General features: G+C 36.8%; 1 protein-coding gene and 2 pseudogenes across 1 annotated transcript; 1 reads left to right on the top strand and 2 right to left on the bottom strand.

Moving 5' to 3' along the window:
• Positions 1-6,075: 6,075 nt before the first annotated feature.
• On the bottom strand, positions 6,076-7,680 carry LOC112089944 (annotated as a pseudogene).
• An 11,453-nt stretch (positions 7,681-19,133) lies between these two features.
• On the bottom strand, positions 19,134-22,018 carry LOC112089945 (annotated as a pseudogene).
• An 881-nt stretch (positions 22,019-22,899) lies between these two features.
• Positions 22,900-23,532, top strand: LOC112089663 (uncharacterized mitochondrial protein AtMg00310-like). The gene is made up of 2 exons (XM_024160412.1): positions 22,900-22,938; positions 23,197-23,532. Exons 1-2 carry the CDS (start codon positions 22,900-22,902, stop codon positions 23,530-23,532), a joined length of 375 nt encoding a protein of 124 aa, XP_024016180.1.
• Positions 23,533-23,541: the final 9 nt, after the last annotated feature.

Genomic DNA, 23,541 nt, shown 5'->3' on the forward strand with positions numbered 1-23,541 from the left:
ATCATCTTGTATCATCACCTAGCCGTCATCGGCTTGTCGCCTAAGCGTCATCTTGTATCATCGCCTAGCCATCATCAGCTCGTCGCCTAGGCATCATCTTACCTCGTCGCCTAGGCATCCTCTTGCCTTGTCGCCTAGCTGTTAACTCGGCTCGGCAGCTAGGCATCCTCTTGCCTTGTCACCTAGCCGTTAACTCGGCTCGGCAGCTAGGCATCCTCTTGCCTTGTCGCCTAGCCGTTAACTCGGCTCGGCAGCTAGGCATCCTCTTGCATTGTCGCCTAGCCATCATCTCGGCTCGTCGGCTAGGCGTCATCTTGGCTTGTTGCCTAGGCATCATCTTACCTCGTCGCCTAGGCATCCTCTTGCCTTGTCACCTAGCCGTTAACTCGGCTCGGCAGCTAGGCATCCTCTTGCATTATCGCCTAGCCATCATCTCGGCTCGTTGGGTAGGCGTCCTCCTGCCTCGTCGCCTAGGCATCCCCTTGCCTTGTCTCCTAGCCATCGTCTCGGCTCATCTTCTAGGCACTGTCTTGCCTTGTCGTCTATGCATCTTTTGACCTTGTCGGTTTGGCATCTCTTGACTTAATCCAGTAACAAGCCGTATCTAGATCACGTGCGTCGGCGTAACACTCTCCCCCGACAATATCTAACACGCCTCGGCATTGTATTTTCTGGAAAAGCTTTAGTATTAGTCTTTCTGCGCACCGCAGCACTATGGGCGTCTTACATTAAGAACGGCACAGTTTTCGCAAAACGCCTCGTCGCTTATTCGGCTCGGCACAGTTTTCGCGAAACGGTTCGTCGTTTATTCGGCTCGACGTTTTCACAAAAACACCTTGTCATTTAAAAAAAAACTCCGGGAAAAACAGTTCGCCTATCCCCGTTATCAAATCGCCTCGCTTACACTCTTTCCCAAGGATATCTCATCAAGCTGTGTGAACCGAGCCGTGCTTTGTCGTCACGGCTCGACAATTTCATAACAATGCCTCGTCGTTATCGTTGACGCGAAATGGCTCGGCAACTCTCTTAGAACAAATGCCTCGTCGTTACCTTGAAACACGGCTTGGCATTACTGACACATAAACGCCTCGTCGTTACCTTGAAACACGACTCGGCATTACTGACACATAAACGCCTCGTCGTTACCTTGAAACACGGCTCGGCATTACTGACGTAAACGCCTCGTCGTTATCTTGAAAACACGGCTCAGCAACTTTCTTAGAAAAAACGTCTCGTCATTACCCTGAAACACGGCTCGGCATTATTTACACAGACGCCTCGTCGCTACCTTAATACATGGCTCGGCGTCATTAACGTAGACTCCTCGTCGCACCGTGAAACACGGCTCGGCGTTACTAACAAAAACGCCTCGCCGACACCCTGAAACGCGGCTCGGTGTTGCCTACGCCAGAACGCCTCGGCACAACTTCTTCCAAAACAGCTCGGCATTAACTCTCTCTTGAAACGCCTCGTCGTTAACGAAACGGCTCGGCATTAGCTCTCTCTCTTGAAACGCCTCATCGTTAACGAAACGGCTCGGCATTAACCCTCTCTTGAAACGCCTCGTCGTTAACGAAACAGCTCGGCATTAACTCTCTCTTGAAACGCCTCGTCGTTAACAAAACGGCTCGGCACGGACTCTCTCTTGAAACGCCTCGTCGTTAACAAAACGGCTCGGCATTAACTTTTTCTCTCGAAACGCCTCGTCGTTAATGAAACGGCTCGGCACGAACTTTCTCTCGAAACGCCTCGTCGTTAACAAAACAGCTCGGCACGAACTTTCTCTCGAAACGCCTCGCCATTTATTCGGCTCGGCATAACCTTCTCAAATCGCCTCGCCTCGGCTCATCATTACTAAACAAAATCGCCTCGGCTCATCATTCCTAAACAAAATCGCCTCGTCCTTAACTTGCCTCGGCATCTTTGGTACCTTTTCGATACACCTCGGCACCCTCGGCACTCCTTGGGAACGCCTCGGCGTCTTCATTCCCAAAACACCTCATCTGGGCTTACGTCATAATAGTTGACTCGATGGTTTATCCTACGGTCAGGAGTAATGGACCTCGTCACTCTCGCCTCCGAAACTGACGAGCTGGGGGGCTAATTGTTGGGGTCGATTTTCACCCCAAGCAGATAAAACCATCTCAAAATGACTAAGTATGGAACAAGTGGGAGAGCCGTTCTCACCAAGACCAGTGGGAGAGCCGTTCTCACCAAGACCAGTGGGAGAGCCGTTCTCACCAAGACAAGTGGGAGAGCCGTTCTCACCAAGACAAGTGGGAGAGCTGCGATCACCAAGTGGGAGAGCCGTGAAGATAGACCAGTAGGGAGAGCCGCGAAGAAAGATAGATGGGCCGAGCCGAATCGTGAGAAATGGGCCAAGCCCCTCTCCAACATGCCTGGGCCGAGCCGCGCCTCGGTGAGGTGGACCGGATCATGTCTCGACTAAAATGGCAAGTGGGCCGAGCCATGGAGAAGTTAGATGGGCCGAGCCGTGGAAAAGTTCAGATGGGCTGAACTAAGGCCTTGAGAGACGGATCCCATAAAAAACCCTAGGCAAAATACAAAGGCGGTGAGCCGCACGAGGCAATAAGGAAATATTCCGAAAATCTCTCCCGAGATTCTCGGCTAGGCGGTTCGGAGAATTAGTATAAATAGATGATGTATACAATTCATTCTGTAACTTTTGCAACCCTAAGCAATAAGAGCTAAACACTTTTACAGCAAGAAAAACTTTCTTTCGATCTTACTGTTTTTGACGATAAACCCTAGAAGTTTCCGATCCCTTAGTTTTTCTTAAATAAATTTCTGGTTGTGCGAGTTTTGGCTCACACAGTTCCTAGCATCTCTAACCCTGTTGATCTATATTGTGATAACAATGGAGCCATCGCACAGGCAAAGGAACCTAGATCATACCAGAAATCCAAACATATACAAAGGCGATATCACCTCATTCGAGAGATTATTGACAGAGGCGATGTGAAGATTAGCAGAGTTCCAACGGATACAAATGTTGCTGATCCTTTTACGAAACCCCTTCCGCAGCCTAAGCATGAGAGTCATACTGCTGCGATAGGCATTAGATTCATAAAGATGTAATCTTATTTTCAGTGGGAGGTTTTAATTTCTTTTATGATATGATGTTCATGTTTACATACATTTGATTTTATTTTCAAATTAATGAAATTTGTTTCAGTATTATTTTGTTATTGGATAATTGAATAATAGTCCCAAAATAATTTATGTCATTCTTATAGATCATCAAGTATGTGACTTGATCATGAAACTCTATAAGTGGAAGATGATTTAGATTATTGAAGTCCCTAGTCAAGGTTATTAAAATGGGACGTTAATAACTAAGAATGACTAGTATGTGAGGTGACTGATGACTAAGTTTTGTGAAGTCATTGATATGCAGTATTAAAGTCAATCACATAGATGTGTTAGAGAACACATGATTGGACTGACCCGCTATGAGAACTCTACAAGATTGTTATATGAGTGTCATAAGAGTTTCTCATGACAACTATAGAGTATAGTCCTTTGACCTGAGTTTGTCATGCTTTCTTGTACATGGATTAGTTTGCTTTGACTTTGTCAAACGTCAGCCGTAAAAGGTGATTATAAAGACACTGATCGGGCACATTATGAATTGTGTAAGGAACAGGGATGGAACAAGATGGGATTTGTCCCTCCTATATAACGGGAGATAAATATCTTTGGGCCTATCGAAGATTTTATACTGAGAAATGCGTGGCTGCGCTCAAACGAGGTGAATGTCAGTCGTTTGTTTAATCAGTACAAATCAGAGTTCGATAAACATGATCTAGCTTGATAAAGATGACACTGTTTCTTGCTTTATGCTAAGATCGAGATATAAAGACAAAAGGATTATAGGAATAGATGATTCCAGTACAAGTGGGAGATTGTTGGGAATGTCCTGAAATCATTTGTACTTTATTCTAGTTAAAGTTGTATTGTCGAGATTTGACAATCGTTTATTAGGTGGTTATAATGTTTTGCTAGAAACCGCGTATAATCTATGGGTTGAGAACCTGTTACTAATATTATACGATCCTATAGGGTCACACACCTAAGTAAATTGGATCATTGAATAATAATGTCTTTTATGAATTGGAATAATATTTTGAGTTTTGGGAATTTCTTATGATATAATAAATAAGAAATAATAATATATAAGAGACATATTATTTGATATATACACATGTGATAAAGGCTGATTTATGGTCTAATTAAGAATTAGACTAAAGCCCAACCCACCCACGTGAATGTGAATCCTAAAGTGTTAGGGTTGTGGACAAGAGAAAAAAAAACAAAAATTTATTAGCAGCCACAATCTACAAAAGCGAGACATATGTTGCTTGTATGACAAGCAAATCCTTAAACTCAAAGATAAAAGACGAACAGTTCGTTGGATTTTGAGATTTGATCTCAACGGTACTAGCATCCCGTCTCGATCCAATTTGTGTGCGTATGGATACCGATAGAGGCACGACACTTGGAGTGCTATAATAATCTTAAATCTGTCTGATTTTTCTCATTCTGCTGCAGAATATCCAGGTATACTTAAACTCTAAGATCTAGATTTAATTCAGTATTTACAAGAATCCTGGCAATCGAATTCGCAATTAATGTTTATAAATAGTTATAAACCGGTACGAATTCTTACATTTCCTTTCTCTGTTTGCACTCTTGTATGACTCTAAGTATATTATTAATGAAATCTAATGTTCCAAAAAAACAAAAAAAATAGAAAAAATTGATCAAGTAACTGAACTAAATAAAAAAAAATTACATATGGGACCAGTAAGTATTATACTAAAAAAAGTTACACTAATTATTTTATTTTTTTGACTTGAGGCAGTTGACTTCATCCCAGCTAGCGGATCTCACCTTCTTCAAGATCATCGCAAGCTTCCAAAGAATCATCATTGTCGTTTTTTAAAATCAGACCAAACTTTTTAACACAACGAGTTCTTGCCATACGAGAGCCACCGCAGAGCTTCACGATTTCCTTCTCATCAGCCAAGTGATCTTCTTTCATCTTGAATCTCGCTTCTTCTTCCACCTTCTCTAGCTTACGTCGAGCTTCCAACCTCATGGATCTTCTCTTCATCACAGCTTCGATTTTAGCTTTCTCTTTTCTCTTTAAAACCTGCTTCTCCCTCTTTACGATCTTCATCATCGCATCAGCCTTTTTAGTGCTACTACTCTCTTCAATTTCTTTCCTGCACTTAGCTTTGACGATGATTTCAGCAAAACGAATTTTTATTTTTGCCGAGCGAACCTCTTTCTCAGGGGATGAGGACAAGCACAACAAATCACGACCATAAATTGTTCCTGTTGCCATAACTTGGAGGCACGAAAACAAACGAGCTGCTACTACCCAACGATCAAACAGAGTGATGAATGAAGCGTAAAACTATTTAGGGTTTCTTCCCTTTTTTTCGTTTCTGTTGTCAAGTTTTTTGGATCAAATATATATATATATATATATATAGATAGGGTAATGTTTCTCCTGAAACACGTTTTCTATAGGCAGAAAAAGGAAATTGGGGAAAATGGAAATTGAGAAAAAAGGAAAATCGCGTACTGTTGTCATGGAGTGAACACTTCGTAAGATACTCAACAGAATAATTATGTGTAGATTCATATTTACCTTCTAATGTATACTTCGCTGAAAAGATATGTATTTTGAAAACACAGAGATGTACATACACATTAACAAAATTATCATACATATATACATCGACAAAAATATCAAAGTTTTCATGTGATGTAATGTCAGAATATGAAAATGACAGAAGTAGAAGATTGCTTCACAAGAAACTTCCAGCTAAAAAAGTCATAATTTCAAGTTTTATTCGAAACTGACAAAGAAACCAGAGTCATTTTTCCATTTCAATGTATCATCATCTCATGATTCGATTTTCACTGTTTCTAAGAAGGGATTAATAAACCTCTAGTCTAAAGTTTAATTGCATTAAAACTTTACATTAAAAAGTGTTTTTTTTTAAAGAGATTGATACATTTAAGGAATATGATACAATTGACTCACTTCTTCATGAGAAGAATAACAGTGTGAGCTGCAATGCTTCTGTTTTCTCCAAGGCTATCAGCTTTCTTGTGGGTTTTAGCTTTTAGGTTCACAACAGAAGCATCTGCACCTAGAAGCTTTGACAGATTGGATCAGATCGTCTCTTTGTGTGGACTTATCATTGGTCTTTGTAGAATCAATGTCGCGTCTAGGTTTCCTATCTTGTACCCTGCCTCGTCCATGAGTCTCACCTGAAACATAAAGCCAAACAAAAACCTTGTTTCAAGTTCATTGAATCACTCCTCAAACCCACAAGAAGCTGAGATTTTGTTCGATCCACATAACCATAACCTCATTATAACTGATCATATCACCTAATTTCAAGTGGCCATCATTCAAATTCATAGCTTGATTCACATTAGCTTCCATGAAATAAAACATTCACAGTCAATCATAATAACGATATTACACTAAACCTAACACATAATTTAAAAGGACAGAGACAAGAAAGAAACTCTATAGTTTCAAATTTGAGTAACCGTATTTAACATCAATCATATATGTTGCCTCCAAAGAAATGTACAAATACGAGAGTGTTTCTATAATTCATCAACCCAAGAAGCAGATCTAAACTTGATATATGCCAAAACTTTGCAAGATTGTACTCAAAGAGATTATACTCAAGATCTATAGGTTAAAAGATTATACTCAAAGAGAATTATAGAACCTTGATATTAACAAACCAAAAGCTTCCAAACTATGTAAATTCCACCAATCTATGAATCTAGCTTGAGAGTCAGGCTTAATGACAGAGCTATAATTGCATAAGGGGAAATCTCTGCATACACAATTTCAAACAAAATTGAAAGCTTACAGCTTCTTTGATAAAAATGGATGATTCAGCTCCTTTCCATTTAGGATCAATATCTGGGAAATCTGAACGATATCAGGAAGCCCTAGAGCTCCTAGAATTACATCCACTACATAATGGAGCAACACATCCCTGAACCAATACAAGTTTCACAAATTCAAATAAAAAACCTATAAGCTATAATCTAAATCTCAACGGATTTTTTTTTTTTTAAAAAAGAAGACAAGTTCACTGATCGAATTCGGAGAAATTTTACCATTGGATTGAGCTGTGCAGCCTCTATCGTGAGGGATATCGATGCCGCCGATGTCAGAGGATACCCTGGCTCCAACCGGTGCATATTAAAACGTTGTCTGACTCGAAACGGAAGAGTTCTGTGAAATAAACAACAAAAAAAAACAAACAAACCTAACTAAACTCGTCTCTAATTTCCTAAAATTGATGTCTACGGGTTGAATTTATAGAGTTTATGCAATGCTAGGATTTCAAATAGGAAAAAAAAATCGTATGCATGGACCGAAATTAACGTATAAGATAAGTCCACGAGTAGATTAATGTATTTTTGGTAAGCATTTTTGAAATTAATTAATTAAATATATTTAAAAAAAATTACTAAGGAGTAAAAGGTAATTAGCCATTCTAAAACTGAATAAAAAGGTTTAAAGCTAAAAGTTTATTTTGATTATAATCTTCTTATCTTATACTAATAAAAGTTGAACACTACAAGAAAACAGTTAACTGGCGACGACATTTAGCGACTGATTTGGCAGTTGCTAACTGTTACGACTAATTGGCGACTGATTTGCCTCTAATTTACATCTCATAAAATTCAGTCGGCAATTAGTCGCTAATTAGCGACTAAGTAAAACAGTCGTAACTTGGTCAGTATTTAACGACTAATTTACGGTAGTCGGGAATTGGCGACTACTTTGCGACTACATTTCGGCCCAAAATAAAAAAAATGTAAACAAAGCTCAAATCCATGTACGTTCAGATGTAAACACTCGAGAACCCTAAACACTTAGACAAAAATTCCCCAAATCCCTTCGACGAAACCCTAATCCCCTTTCTCTCCCAACCCAGAAATCTCACCAAAAATCCCCAAATCCCCGACAAACACTTTCGTTCTTCAACGATTAGAGGATGGGTGGTCGTGGTGGAAGGAAGAGAGGACGAGGCAGAGGAGGTGTGGCACCATCGCAAGCCAGATCGTCGTCGCCTCTGCCAGGTCGTTACGACTTCACGCCCTCGCCATCGCCGCCGGTTGTCCCCACGCAGCAACCATCAGTATCTGTGAGGGATTATCCACCACCGGCGCAGTTGTTCCCGAACTCGCAGAATCCACATCGAGGACCAGAGTCTCGATCTCACGAGCAACCATCTCCACGCGGTCAAAAGAAACCATCTCCACGCGGTCAACAGCAATCTGTCTCTCAACAACAACACGAGCAAGCTTCTGACGCTCAAAGTGTATTTCCGGAAGAAGAAGAAGAAGCTCTATTCCCGGTGAATCTCGCGGAAGACCAGCAACGAATTCTCAATGCCTTGCTCACTCAGCCTGGCAGGGAAGCATACACCACAGTCCTCTCTCCCATAAAGAAGCCGAACACAACATGGTATGATTTCAAGTAATCTAATTGCATAGTTTAGGGTTTTTTGGCTAGAATTTGTATGATTGTTTAGAGTTGTTAGGGTACTTGGCTTAGAATTGTTATGATTTAGGGTTTAGAGTTGTTATGGTACTTGGCTTAGATTTGTTAGAATTGTTATGGTACTTAGCTTAGATTTATGGACTTGGTATAACTTTTGTTAACTTGGATTTATGGACTGTTTATTTTCTTATCTTAGTATTGGGTTTAGGATTGTAACTGTTTCTTTACTTTATTGTGTGCTTGCAGGTTTGGGCGTGACAAGTCTTCCCTTACTCGGAAGATAACAAAAAGTTTCTGTAACAAGTTCGATGGCCCATTTTATAGCTGGACATGTATGCCTCGGGAGAGACAGGAAAGATTCTTTGTTGAATTCGCGGTAAGGTTCTCTATCCATATTCTCCTTTTTTGTGTTGATACATATGAGCATTTGTTTTTTATTGCTCACTAACATCATCTTCTCTATTTTTTTGGTAGAAAACCCACACTTGGGATCCTTTATTAACCGGTGTGGTTCAAGAAAGGTTTGAGAGAGTATGTCTCCTCCGGATGAAAGACATGGTCAGCAAGGTTAGGGTTTCTCGAGAACAACCAAACTGGATTGGAGATACTCTTTGGAAACAAATGACAGAGTATTGGGACACTGAAGAAGCCAAAGAGAAGAGTTCCACCACATCAGCTGCTCGGATGTCTGAGCGTAATGGACTTGGTCCTCATGTTCACTTCTCAGGGCAGAAGTCATGCCTCCAAATCCAACAAGAAATGGTAAGTATATCAATTTTTAACTTTCTCATAAGTTATATATCATCTTTAGTCAGATGGGAACTAACTCTTTCTTTATATTGTTATCATTTCAGGAAGAAGAGTTGGGAAGACCGGTGAGCCTTGGTGAAGTTTTCATCAAGGTTCATACAAAACGAGATGGAACGTTTGTAGACCGAAAGTCCAAGACTGTGGCTGAGGCTTATAGGAAGAACCTGGAATCCAAGTTAGCAATTCGCGGGATAGACTCAGAGACTTCAGATGGTACTTCACCATCGTTGGGGCTAACCATAGAAGAGGATAATGAGATTTTTCTTCAGGTAAAGTCTTCGTTTTTTATATTTGATGTGTTCTTTTATATTATGCTTTGCTTCTATAGCTTTCAAGTTGTTATTTCGTTTGATGCTTCGATGTTAATATATATGCATTGATGATTTGATCCTTATTTTGTTTTTGCAGTCGAGTTTCATAAATGAGCGAGGTATTCCTTATGGAATTGGAAGTCTTTCAGAGACACATGTCAATGGAAAGAGGAAAATCCCAGGAAGCTCTTCAACATACAAGGGATTGGAAGAGCAGCTACAAGAAGCTCATCGCAAAATAGAAGAACAAGCGGCTGAGAACTCCAAGCGTGAAGCAGAGCAACAAGCCAAGCTGGACAAGTTATCGATGGTGGAGAAGTATTTGACTGAAACTGATCCAAAGTTCATGGATTTTTTGGCTGAAAATCAAACTCTTCCAAGTGATCAAACTCACTCTTAAGGTTTTTCTATGTCTCTTTTTTAAGTATCTCGGCTCACTCTTTTGAACTTATCTCAATGGTTAAGTATGTAACCATTTGATCTTTGTTTAGTAACTTTTGGAACAATGGTTTATGTCTTTTTTAAAAACAATGGTATTATGTAATATAATGACTTTTTGCATTTTACATTTGAATATTTTTTTGCTGTTAAATTGTTATTTAAAATGTAGAATGGATTCAAATTATCAGATTTTGACGAATCTAATCGTAAAACTAGATTTTGTTTTCATTTATTGAAGCCGTCGCAATGCAGTCGTAAATCAGTCGGAATACAGTCATAAATACGTCACAAAACAGTCGTTAAATTGCACCAAATATCATTCAGTTATCAAACCATATGGTCGCCATTCAGTCGCAAATACGTCGCAAAAACAGTCGTCAATCAGTCGCTAAGGTAACGACTACTTTGCGACTGATTAACTTCGTCAACATTTAGTCGTTATTCAGTCGGTATTTGGCGACTGATAAGCGACTAATTGATTTAGCGACTCAATATTAGCGACTGATGCTATTAGTCGGAACTCGGTCGTAAATTTAGTGTTAGCGACTAATTAGCAACTGTATATGAGGTCGCTAAATCTCTGTTTTCTTGTAGTGGAAGTTATAGGCTTCTTAAGGCGTCCACATAGATTTCAAAAGGTAATTTTATTGGTCCATATCAATATTCAAAATTAAGGAAAATTTCCAATTTTTAATATTATTGTTGAATAAGGAAATTAAAAAAGTTTACAAATTCTAATATTATTGTTGAATAAGAAAATTATATATAATCTTTTTATTGGTCCACCTCAACAATAAAAATTTAAAAGTTTCCAAATTCTATTATTGTTTTTAAAAATTAAATACCCATGCTTTAGCACCTGGTGTAACAGCCCCTGGTGAAACAGCGAGCACTAGTTTAACTTGGGGGGGCGGTGAGTTAGTAGCAGTGGGTGGTAAAGTAGCTTTGTTACCTATTCCATTAGGAACGGCAGATTTTTTGGTACATCATATTCATGCATTTACAATTCATGTGACGGTATTGATACTGTTGAAAGGTGTTTTATTCGCTCGTAGCTCGCGTTTAATACCAGATAAAGCAAATCTTGGTTTTCGTTTCCCTTCTTTTGGATCTGCTTTGCCTTGCTTTGCTACCGGGCTTCTAGCTGCCCTTCCTCCACTGTTAGCTCAGTAGAGCATTTTCTCCTCCACTCATGTCACGGATTCAGTTCAAAAATGACAACAGTCTCTAGTTTACAATGGCTCAGAAGTATGGTTGGAGATGGTCATATATGTTTGGAATAGATTCCATTTTGAGAGAGTTGAAAAAGCACTATCTCGTTGAAAGGTTCTATCCATCTGCCCTTTGTCAACGCATTTTTTTAGGAGCCTACTTGAAGAAGGCTGCCAAGAGGAGAGCAAGCGCCCCACCCGAGTCTCCAGCGAGAAGCGTTTTATATATAATATAAATTATTATCGATCGAAACCTAAAGCCAAGTGCATCGATCGGTTTCCTTGCGTTGGGAGGGAGATTGAATGAACGCTTGAAAGCTAGCGGGGACTCAGAGAGAAGAGAGCCAGGGATATCCCACAAATAATAGAAATGCACACAAAGTAAGGAATAAGAGATTTATTCTATTATTGAAAATTAAATTATTGAATATTTCGAACAAATCCTGAAATTCAAAACTGCCAGTTATCCAATAAAGACCTAAAATTCCTAATAATAAACCAAAATCGCCTACACGATTAGTTACAAAAGCTTTTTGACAAGCATTCGCTGCAATAGGTCGTGTGAACCAAAAACCTATTAATAAATACGAACACATTCCAACTAATTCCCACTTAAAGATAAAAAATTATATACAAACTTTATTTTAATAATAAAAAAAATTAAAATAAATATTACTAAAAAAGGAAATTTTAAATTTAAATTAGATGTATACACACATATTTAGAGACTTTTACATTAGCATCCAAATTTTTGTTACACAACGATAATAAATTTTAACCTTTTTTTTTCTACGTGTGCAACAATTTAAAAAAAACAAAAATAGAGTTAAGTTTCACTAAAAAATGAGTCATTACAACGTAAAAGAACCAACTTGACTAAACTATATGTTTAACTATAATGAAAGAATATATATAAACAAAACCATTACAAGCCGCCTCAATATTGAAAAAGAGACCGTAAAATCTCCAAAGCTTAGCCACCGAATTTGAGATGAATGATAAATTTCAAGCAATCCGAGAAACATATCAAGTAATTGATACTCGACACTTTTGAAAAACGAAGACCTGAAAATAGAGAAAGAGATTTCATCATTGATGGAGACTTAGGTATTCGAGGAATATTTTTGAAATAACATAGCATCAGATGGGGTTTTAGCAACCTAACTTTAACCACAAAGGTAACAATTAGCTGACCAAGCAGCATCCGAATACATTCGGTAAGCCTCAAAACACGGAGCAGAGACCAAAATCATGACACTTTTGAAAAACAAAGCACTGAAAATAGAGAAAGAAGTTTTGTCATTAAGACAAAGACTGAGGTATCCGAGGAAGATTTTTAAAATAACATGACATCTGATGGGGTTTTAACAACCTAACGTTAACCACAAAGGTAACAATTGGCTGACCAAGCAGCATCCGAATACATTCTGTAAGTCTCAAAACAAGGAAGAGAGACCAAAATCACTTGCCTCGTGTGGAATCTTCCAGCTTTGATTTCGAAATCTATTATTAAAAAAATTAAAGCTATATGCCTCTAAGAATGTCCACATATGATTTAAAAGTTCAATTTTATTGGTCCACATCAATATTTAAAATTAAAAAATTTCCAAAACTTTAAAATTATATTTTTAACAAAATAATAATTTATAGAAAAATTCTGCAAAGTTTAGATACCACACAGCAATGTCAAACTCTGAAACCCAGAAACTGGCCCCAATAAACAAGCAACACCAAGATTTCAACTGGCAATCTATGATCTGGTCGGAAAACTTCTCGCAAAAGCTTTGTGTCTTCGTGTGGAAAATTATGCAAAACACTCTGCCTTTGGGAGAAAATCTTCTCAATAGAGGCCTCCTCGACAATGCTCTTTGTGTCCACTGTGGAGATCTTGAGACTACTGAACGTCCTTTCTTCCATTGCACGTATGCTCGTCAGGTTTGGAGACTAATCCTGTTTAGCGCTGACATAATTTTGAGGCTTGTGTGGATTTTAAATCAGGTTTTAAAATCGCTAGTACTTTGTTCTGCCTTCCTCCAACAGGTGTTGGTCTAGGACAATTATTCCCCTAGCTCTGTCTTAAGATTGGATTCTCTCAGCTCACTAAATCACAACCTTAACTCTCTCTCTCCTGTAAACCTCCTACATTGATGTAATCAAGGAAATTACAAGATGAATAAGAGAAATCTTCAAGAGATATTGAATCACTCACAGATCGAGTATCCAAATCATCCCTCACTCGCGAATCCTCAAGAGCTGAGTATCGCCTCAAGTCTAAGGACTCAATCTCTATAATTCGAAAATCCAAGATAAAATAAAAATGAATTGTCTTTCTGTAGTTATGCAACAACCAGAAATAACAGCAAAGCCTCTAAATGAGCCAGGGTCTTTACTCCACACTTGACCCAGCTATATCTTTTTCCGCCAACTCCTCTGCTTCCCCTATTCTAGCCTTCTTCTTCCTGATATAGCAACGATCAAACTTATCACTCTCTGCTAGGCTTTCTGGTCGGCCTGAAATTATCTACTCTTCAAAAAAATAATCTTTACACAGATGAAACCATGCTTAAGGCTATCAATGATGCAAGAGAATGACAATAGTATCTTTATGCTCTAGAATTGGGGTACACACACCTCTGCTGCAAACCAGACGTTCAAACATTTTTTCGAGCAATCAACTCTCGTGATCAGCTTAAGGAGCTCTATGGACTCCTCTGCGACATCCAATACCTAGCGCTTGTTTTAATGTATTTTGTTTATCTACGTGTAGCGGACGGCTAAATTGTCGGCCGAAGCTTTGGCAAAACGAGTCCTCCACGATTTACCTGTTGGGAATGTCCTGAAATCATTTGTACTTTACTCTAGTTAAAGTTGTATTGTCGAAATTTGACAATCGTTTAATATTAGGTGGTTATAATGTTTTGCTAGAAACCGCTTATAATCTATGGGTTGAGAACCTGTTACTAATATTATACGATCCTATAGGGTCGCACACCTAAGCAAATTGGATCATTGATTAATAATGTCTTTTATGAATTGGACTAACATTTTGAGTTTTGGGAATTTCTTATGTATATGATAAATAAGAAATAATAATATATAAGAGATATATTACTGGATATATACACATGTGATAAAGGCTGATTTATGGTCTAATTAAGAATTAGACTAAAGTCCAACCCACCCACGTGAATGTGAATCCTAAAGTGTTAGGGTTTTCATATATGAGTATATATATATATATATATATATATATATATATATATATCGATAGAGGCACGACACTTGGAGTGCTAAGATAATTTTAAATCTGTCTGATTTTTCTCATTCCGCTGCAGAATATCCAGGTATATTCAAACTCTAAGATCTAGATTTAATTCAGTATTTACATGAATCCTAACAATCGAATTCGCAATTAATGTTTATAAATAGTTATAAACCGGTACGAATTATTACAGTGGTATCAGAGCCTACTTGTTTAATACTGCAATTGGATCTTCTTTAATCTACAATTTGTTATAGATAAATAATTCTGATGGTTTCACAATGTTTGAAATTGATTTTCGGACATGTTCGTAAAAACGGTAATTTGATTATGATGTTTATCAATTTTAAAATATATATTTGTGACTCTTAAATAAATATGTACATGTTGATTCATACGTTAAGAAATATTGATTTAGGAAAGGTAAATATTACAAACGAAACATAAGATAATTATGCTTGATATGATCATTCGATAATTATGTTAATAATATGTAATATCCAAAACATGTTTTTCCTTTCCTCGCATGTGCATGTAATAGTTACCAAGTCATATATATTTAATTGCAAAGACCAATTCGCTAATACATAACTGTCTTGAATATATAGAATTATTATAATATGCATATGCGACTTGTGAGACCAATACGCAGTCACTTGGTTTAGTTGCTTGGTATGATTGGTTTGGTTTAATCGTTTAGATATTTTATTTAATTAGAATTCTAATTTGATTAGATTCTAAAATTATATTTAATATTAAATACTAACTAATTAATTATTTTAATTAGATTAAAATTAAGTTAATTATATGTAATCCAATTAAATACATATGAGATATGTATTAGTTATATTTAATTATTTATATTAGATATAAATTTTAATATAAATAAAATTGGATTAATATTAATTCCTCAACCAATATCAAGTTATTTGATGTCTCTCCAATTTTATCAACTGTTAAAACTTGAATTTTGTATGGCGGGTCTGCCAAAGCAGCGGTCTGCAATTATTTGAGAGTGAGACAGATGGTAACGATTACCATATGAGAAAAGGTTGGTTTACTTGACTAGGCTATTAAAACGGTTTTGGGCTTAGAGGCATAGAGTTGGATAAGACATAAGATGTCTTCCACAACCAAGAATTATATTGGATATAATTAGCAATAGTGTTGCTTACCTAATTAACTAGATATTCAGGGGTTGAGCCAAAGCTCACTTGGATTCTAGTGAAATATGGATCTTGGATACTATACTCATTTTAGAGGAATTTTTTTTTTTTTTTGAGTATAGTGTGAGTTTTCTTAATTGTTGAGAATGCTCAAAATTTATGAACATCATATTAACTTTGCTTTTTTTTTTTCAGTTATGTCCAACCCTCAAAATTCCCATTCATTGCGATTTGTTTTAAAGAAGGATAAATCGAGTGAATCAAACCTCTTTGAAGGCTTGGAAGATCTGAAAGAGAAGAAAACTTTTGAGATTTCTTCTCTGGTATCTATGTTATAGAGGTAAATGTTACCACTTCTGGTTCTACTCCTTGGGTATTGGATACCGGCTGTGGCGCTCACATTTGTACAAATGTGCAAGGTCTAAAGAACATCAGAACTTTGGAAGAAGGACAAGTGGACCTACGTGTGGCTAATGGTGAAAAAGTTGCAGCATTAGCAGTGGGGACATATCCATTGTCTTTGTCTTCAGGCATGGTTTTAGAAATCAAGAACTGCTATTATGTTCCTGCTATAAACAAGAATATCATCTCTATTCCATGTTTGGACATGGAAGGTTTTCATTTTTCGATCAAGAACAAATGTTGTTCATTTGATCGTGATGATATGTTTTATGGTAGTGCTCCATTAGAGAATGGACTCTATGTTCTAAACCAGAACATGCCGGTCTATAACATTCGTACTAAGAGGTTTAAGTCTAATGACTTAAATCCAACTTTTCTCTGGCATTGTTGTTTGGGCCATATAAATGAGAAAAGCATTCAGAAGCTTCATGGTGATGGACTTTTGAACTCATTTGATTTTGAATCATATGAAACGTGTGAATCTTGTTTGTTGGGAAAAATGACTAAGGCCCCATTTACAGGACACAGTGAAAGGGCTAGTGATCTATTGGGCCTTATACATACAGATGTATGTGGACCAATGAGTCTAAGTGCTAGGGGAAACTTCCAGTACTTCATCACATTTACTGATGACTTCAGTAGAAATGCGTGGCCGCGCTCAAACGAGGTGAATGTCAGTCGTTTGTTTAATCAGTACAAATCAGAGTTCAATAAAAATGATCTAGCTTGATAAAGATGACACTGTTTCTTGCTTTATGCTAAGATCGAGATATAAAGACAAAAGGATTATAGGAATAGATGATTCCAGTACAAGTGAGAGATTGTTGGGAATGTCCTGAAATCATTTGTACTTTATTCTAATTAAAGTTGTATTGTCGAGATTTGACAATCGTTTAATATTAGGTGGTTATAATGCTTTGCTAGAAACCACTTATAATCTATGGGTTGAGAACCTGTTACTAATATTATACGATCCTATAGGGGCACACACCTAAGTAAATTGGATCATTGATTAATAATGTCTTTTATGAATTGGACTAACATTTTGAGTTTTGGGAATTTCTTATGATATAATAAATAAGAAAAAATAATATATAAGAGATATATTATTTTGATATATACACATGTGATAAAAGCTGATTTATGGTCTAATTAAGAATTACACTAAAGCCCAACCCATCCACGTGAATGTGAATCGTAAAGTGTTAGGGTTTTCATATGTGAGTATATATATATATATATATATATGTAGTTGTGGACAAGAGAAAAAAAAACAAAAATTTATTAGCAGCCACAATCTACAAAAGCGAGACATATGTTGCTTGTATGACAAGCAAATCCTTAAACTTAGAGATAAAAGACGAACAGTTCGTTGGATTTTGAGATTTGATCTCAACGGTACTAGCATCCCGTCTCGATCCAATTTGTGTGCGTATAGATACCGATAGAGGCACGACACTTGGAGTGCTAAGATAATCTTAAATCTGTCTGATTTTTCTCATTCCGCTACAGAATATCCAGGTATATTCAAACTCTAAGATCTAGATTTAATTCAGTATTTACATGAATCCTGGCAATCAAATTCGTAATTAATGTTTATAAATAGTTATAAACCGGTACGAATTCTTACATTACCTTCCTCTATTTCCACTCTTGTATGACTCTAAGTTTATTAATGAAATCTAATGTTCCAAAAAAAAACAAAAAAAAATAGAAAAAAGCTACACTTATTATTTTTTTTTTACTTGAGGCAGTTGACTTCATCCCAGCTAACGGATCTCACCTTCTTCAAGATCATCGCAAGCTTCCAAAGAATCATCATTGTCGTTTTTTAAAATCAGACCAAACTTTTTAACCCAACGAGTTCTTGCCATACGAGAGCCACCGCAGAGCTTCACGATTTCCTTCTCATCAGCCAAGTGATCTTCTTTCATCTTGGATCTCGCTTCTTCTTCCACCTTCTCTAGCTTACGTCGAGCTTCCAACCTCATGGATCTTCTCTTCATCACAGCTTCGATTTTAGCTTTCTCTTTTCTCTTTAAAACCTGCTTCTCTCTCTTTACGATCTTCATCATCGCATCAGCTTTTTAATGCTACTACTCTCTTCGATTTCTTTCCTGCACTTAGCTTTGACGATGATATCAGCAAAACGAATTTTTATTTTTGCCGAGCGAACCTCTTTCTCAGAGGATGACGACAAGCACAACAAATCACGACCATAAATTGTTCCTGTTGACATAACTTGGAGGCACGAAAACAAACGAGCTGCTACTACCCAACGATCAAACAGAGTGATGAATGAAGCGTAAAACTATTTAGGGTTTCTTCCCTTTTTTCGTTTCTGTGGTCAAGTTTTTTGGATCAAATATATATATATATATATATATATATATATATATATAGGGTAATGTTTCTCCTGAAACACGTTTTCTATAGGCAGAAAAAGGAAATTGGGGAAAATGGAAATTGAGAAAAAAGGAAAATCGCGTACTGTTGTCATGGAGTGAACACTTCGTAAGATACTCAACAGAATAATTATGTGTAGATTCATATTTACCTTCTAATGTATACTTCGCTGAAAAGATATGTATTTTGAAAACACACAGATGTACATACACATTAACAAAATTATCATACATATATACATCGACAAAAATATCAAAGTTTTCATGTGATGTAATGTCTGAATATGAAAATGACAGAAGTAGAAGATTGCGTCACAAGAAACTTCCAGCTAAAAAAGTCATAATTTCAAGTTTTATTCGAAACTGACAAAGAAACCAGAATCATTTTTCCATTTCAATGTATCATCATCACATGATTCGATTTTCACTGTTTCTAAGAAGGAATTAATAAACCTCTAGTCTAAAGTGTAATTGCATTAAAACTTTACATTAAAAAGTGTTTTTTAAAGAGATTGATACATTTAAGGAATATGATAAAATTGACTCACTTCTTCATGAGAAGAATAACAGTGAGCTGCAATGCTTCTGTTTTCTCCAAGGCTATCAGCTTTCTTGTGGGTTTTAGCTTTTAGGTTCACAACAGAAGGATCTGCACCTAGAAGCTTTGACAGATTGGATCAGATCGTCTCTTTGTGTGGACTTATCATTGGTCTTTGTAGAATCAATGTCGCGTCTAGGTTTCCTATCTTGTACCCTGCCTCGTCCATGAGTCTCACCTGAAACATAAAGCCAAACAAAAACCTTGTTTCAAGTTCATTGAATCACTCTTCAAACCCACAAGAAGCTGAGATTTTGTTCGATCCACATAACCATAACCTCATTATAACTGATCATATCACCTAATTTCAAGTGGCCATCATTCAAATACATAGCTTGATTCACATTAGCTTCCATGAAATAAAACATTCACAGTCAATCATAATAACGATATTACACTAAACCTAACACATAATTTAAAAGGACAGAGACAAGAAAGAAACTCTATAGTTTCAAATTTGAGTAACCGTATTTAACATCAATCATATATGTTGCCTCCAAAGAAATGTACAAATACGAGAGTGTTTCTATAATTCATCAACCCAAGAAGCAGATCTAAACTTGATATATGCCAAAACTTTGCAAGATTGTACTCAAAGAGATTATACTCAAGATCTATAGGTTAAAAGATTATACTCAAAGAGAATTATAGAACCTTGATATTAACAAACCAAAAGCTTCCAAACTATGTAAATTCCACCAATCTATGAATCTAGCTTGAGAGTCAGGCTTAATGACAGAGCTATAATTGCATAGGGGAAATCTCTGCATACACAATTTCACACAAAATTGAAAGCTTACAGCTTCTTTGATGAAAACGGATGATTCAGCTCCTTTCCATTTAGGATCAATATCTGGGAAATCTGAACGATATCAGGAAGCCCTAGAGCTCCTAGAATTACATCCACTACATAATGGAGCAACACATCCCTGAACCAATACAAGTTTCACAAATTCAAATCAAAAACCTATAAACTATAATCTAAATCTCAACGGAAATTTTTTTAAAAAAGAAGACAAGTTCACTTATCGAATTCGGAGAAATTTTACTATTGGAGTGAGCTGTGCAGCTTCTATTGTGAGGGATATCGATGCCACCGATGTCAGAGGATACCCTGACTCCAACCGGTGCATATCAAAACGTTGTCTGACTCGAAACGGAAGAGTTCTGTGATATAAACAAAAAAAAAAAAACAAACCTAACTAAACTCGTCTCTAATGCCCTAAAATTGATGTCTACGGGTTGAATTTATAGAGTTTATGCAATGCTAGGATTTCAAATAGGAAAAAAAAAATCGAATGCATGGACCGAAATTAACGTATAAGATAAGTCCACGAGTAGATTATTGTATTTTTGTAAGCATTTTTGAAATTAATTAATTAAAGATATTTATAAAAAATTACTAAGGAGTAAAAGGTAATTAGCCATTCTAAAATTGAATGAAAAAGTTTAAAGCTAAAAGTTTATTTTGATTATAATATATATGATGATCAAACATTATACTATAAAATTAGTTTTTAACTTCTTTTAAGCAAACAAGTTGAAAAAAAAAACAAATAAAGCAAAAACTATATTGTCCAAAGTCTATTACCAAATTTATTGAAAGTAAATTAAAAATTTATCTATTCTCAATTACAACTAGGATACTGGCCTGCATGCATGTGCGGGCTTGAACGTATTTCTAAAATTTGAATGTTATTGAGTATAGTGTTAAGTGTATTGGGTTGACTTTTACAATGTTGATAGTTTATATTATGTGTGTTCTGATGGGCTTATATTTGTTGTGTATCATTGTATGTATTATATTTATTATAATAAAGAAAGTATAGATTAAGAGCACATCTAATTCTGAATGAACCTATAATTGTAATGATGTATCTTCTTTGAGAATTTGTGAGTATTCGGTAAAAAAACATGACATAGTTCTTCTAATCCTTCGATCAACTAACTGGTCAATCGAAAAATCCATGCAATTTTGAATTTAATGGTTGGTTTACAAAGAAAAAATGCAAAGATGTTAATAACTTTAAAATACAATATTATTATGTGTTGATTACATTAAAACCTGATTTATTCGAAAGAGCATCATAATCTATTAATTGTTGTCTTCTAAGAGCATATCTAACCCTGAACCCCTCTTTGAAATTCTTAGGGATTTAAATTTTTTTTTTTTTTTGAACAGTGAAGAACTCCAACATTTTTTGTAACCTTCAAACCTGAACCTCTCCTTGGGGATTTTAGGAAAATATAATATCTTCATCTCCCTCTTTACCAAAACCATTTGACATACATATATATACAAACACAACACAACACAACATGCTTCAATCTATTTTCAGTTCTCATAAATACAAACTGTAAGAGATGACCACGGAACAATCCTAAATTTTCTACCGTGGAACTAGCTCCAAGCCATAGTTAAGGATATTTTTTAGTGAAATGGGTCAACATGTGTACATTGCTCAAATCGACAGACCGGTTTCATTCAACTAACAAGGACGATGCAAAGGTTTCATTACCATCTGCAGCTGTGTGTATAACAGCAGCCTCTAAGAGTTCATGAAACGAAAATGTACCAAGCAGAGCATTTCTATTCAGTCTGTTTATGAAAAAGAAAAAAAAGCCTAGAGGAAGACATTCATACAAAGAGGTTTTCTAGAAAAACAGGAACATGAACTCCAAACTATTACCTCCGGGAACGTTTGGACTTTACCTTCGTTAATGGCTTCCACTGACACATGAGATATGGGTTCCTTCACTTCTTCATGTTCTAAATCATACATGGGAATCAAGCCAGGGACCAAATATGGATCTTCTTCTTTGGTTATCATGGTTTCTTTTTCCCCAGAGCAGTCAGAGCTCCATTTGAAGTTTCCATGTTTTTCTCATTTTGGCGATTGGAACTCATGTATCCTACATTCACTACAACTGCTTCTGAAGTCTTTTCTTATGTATCTTCCTCGATCATCATTTGGAGGTCAGCATTTTCCCAGTCTTCACATAATATGATTGTCTTGTTAGTTTCCCAGGTCTGAAGAGCATTTTTCTCAATTGCTCTTTGCAATGTGTACTACAGAATTATTTGAAATATCCTCACCAGAAGACTGAAACTGGAACTCACTTCTATCTGAAACACAGTCTGCGTTTGTGTTCGGAAGAGCAATATCAGACAAAACACTGCTCCATAGCTGTCAAAACAGACATGAGCAAAGCCTATGACAGGCTTGAATGGAGCTTCATCACAACAGTTCTTGAGCGCCACAGTTTCCATTCCAAATTGATCAGTTGGATCTTCCAATGTGTTGCCACAGTTTCTTACACCTTCCTCATTAACGGCTCAGCTCAAGGTCAAGTTATTCCACAAGGTGAAATTCGACAAGGTGATCCCCTCTCCCCATACATCTTCATCTTTTGTGGAGAAGTCCTCTCGGGATTGTGCACAAGAGCTCAAGCTAGTGGACATCTTTTAGGAATATGTGTTTCATGATGGGATCTGAGAGTAAACCCTCTACTTTTTGCTGACGATACAATGTTTTTTGTAAAACAAACCCTCGGAGTTGTGAAGCTTTAATGTCTATTTTCAAGAAATACGAGGAATCCTTTGGTCAGATGATCAATATAATGTACAAAAATCGATTACTTTCTCAAGTAAATCCCACAGGATGTCAAATACAGAGTAAAGACAAGTTTTGGTATTTGTAAAGAGGGGGTAATGGGAAGTATCTGGGACTTCCAGAGAGCTTTGGACGGTGTAAGAAGGACCTCTTTACGCAGATTGTTGACAGGATAAGGCAAAATGCAGTGAGTTAGTCTTCTAAGTTTCTCTCGAGTGCAGGAAAGTTAACACTCCTTAAATCGGTCCTCTCTGCTACTCCTACTTTTCCTATGTCTTCTTTTAAGCTTTCATCTAGTCTTTACAAAAGGATTCAGTCGGCATTAAGTATTAACAAGATTTTGGTGGGACTCCAACTCTGGACATAATTAAGTGTGTTTTGTCTCTTGAAAAAAGCTCGCTAAGTCTAAGAAGGAAGGTGGATTGGGTCTACGTGACATTCAAAGCTTTAATGACGCTTTACTAGCCAAAGTCAGCTGGCGGATCCTTTTGAACCCTTCTTGTCTCGTCGCCAAAATTCTCCTGGGGAAATTATGCAAAGATCAACCCTTCTTGGAAACAAAAACAGTTGCATCTGCATCTCATTGCTGGGGAAGTGTGATCATAGGCAAAGATCTCCTTAAATCTCAGCTTGGAAGAGCTTTTGGCAATGGGAAAGACACTTCACTATGGAATGATTCATGGCTGTCCCTTAATCAACCAGAGAAACCAATGGGATCTGCAACACTATAATGAAAATAC

Source organism: Eutrema salsugineum, unplaced genomic scaffold (genome assembly GCF_000478725.1).
Source record: "Eutrema salsugineum unplaced genomic scaffold, Eutsalg1_0 scaffold_11, whole genome shotgun sequence".
NCBI lineage: Eukaryota > Viridiplantae > Streptophyta > Magnoliopsida > Brassicales > Brassicaceae > Eutrema > Eutrema salsugineum.

Bases quoted from the DNA above. Each gene is read 5' to 3' on its own strand.
- LOC112089663 (XM_024160412.1), top strand. From the start codon at position 22,900: ATGGGAAGTATCTGGGACTTCCAGAGAGCTTTGGACGGT. The intron at 22,939-23,196 runs GTAAGAAGGACC...TCTTGAAAAAAG, and splicing joins TCCAGAGAGCTTTGGACGGT to CTCGCTAAGTCTAAGAAGGA.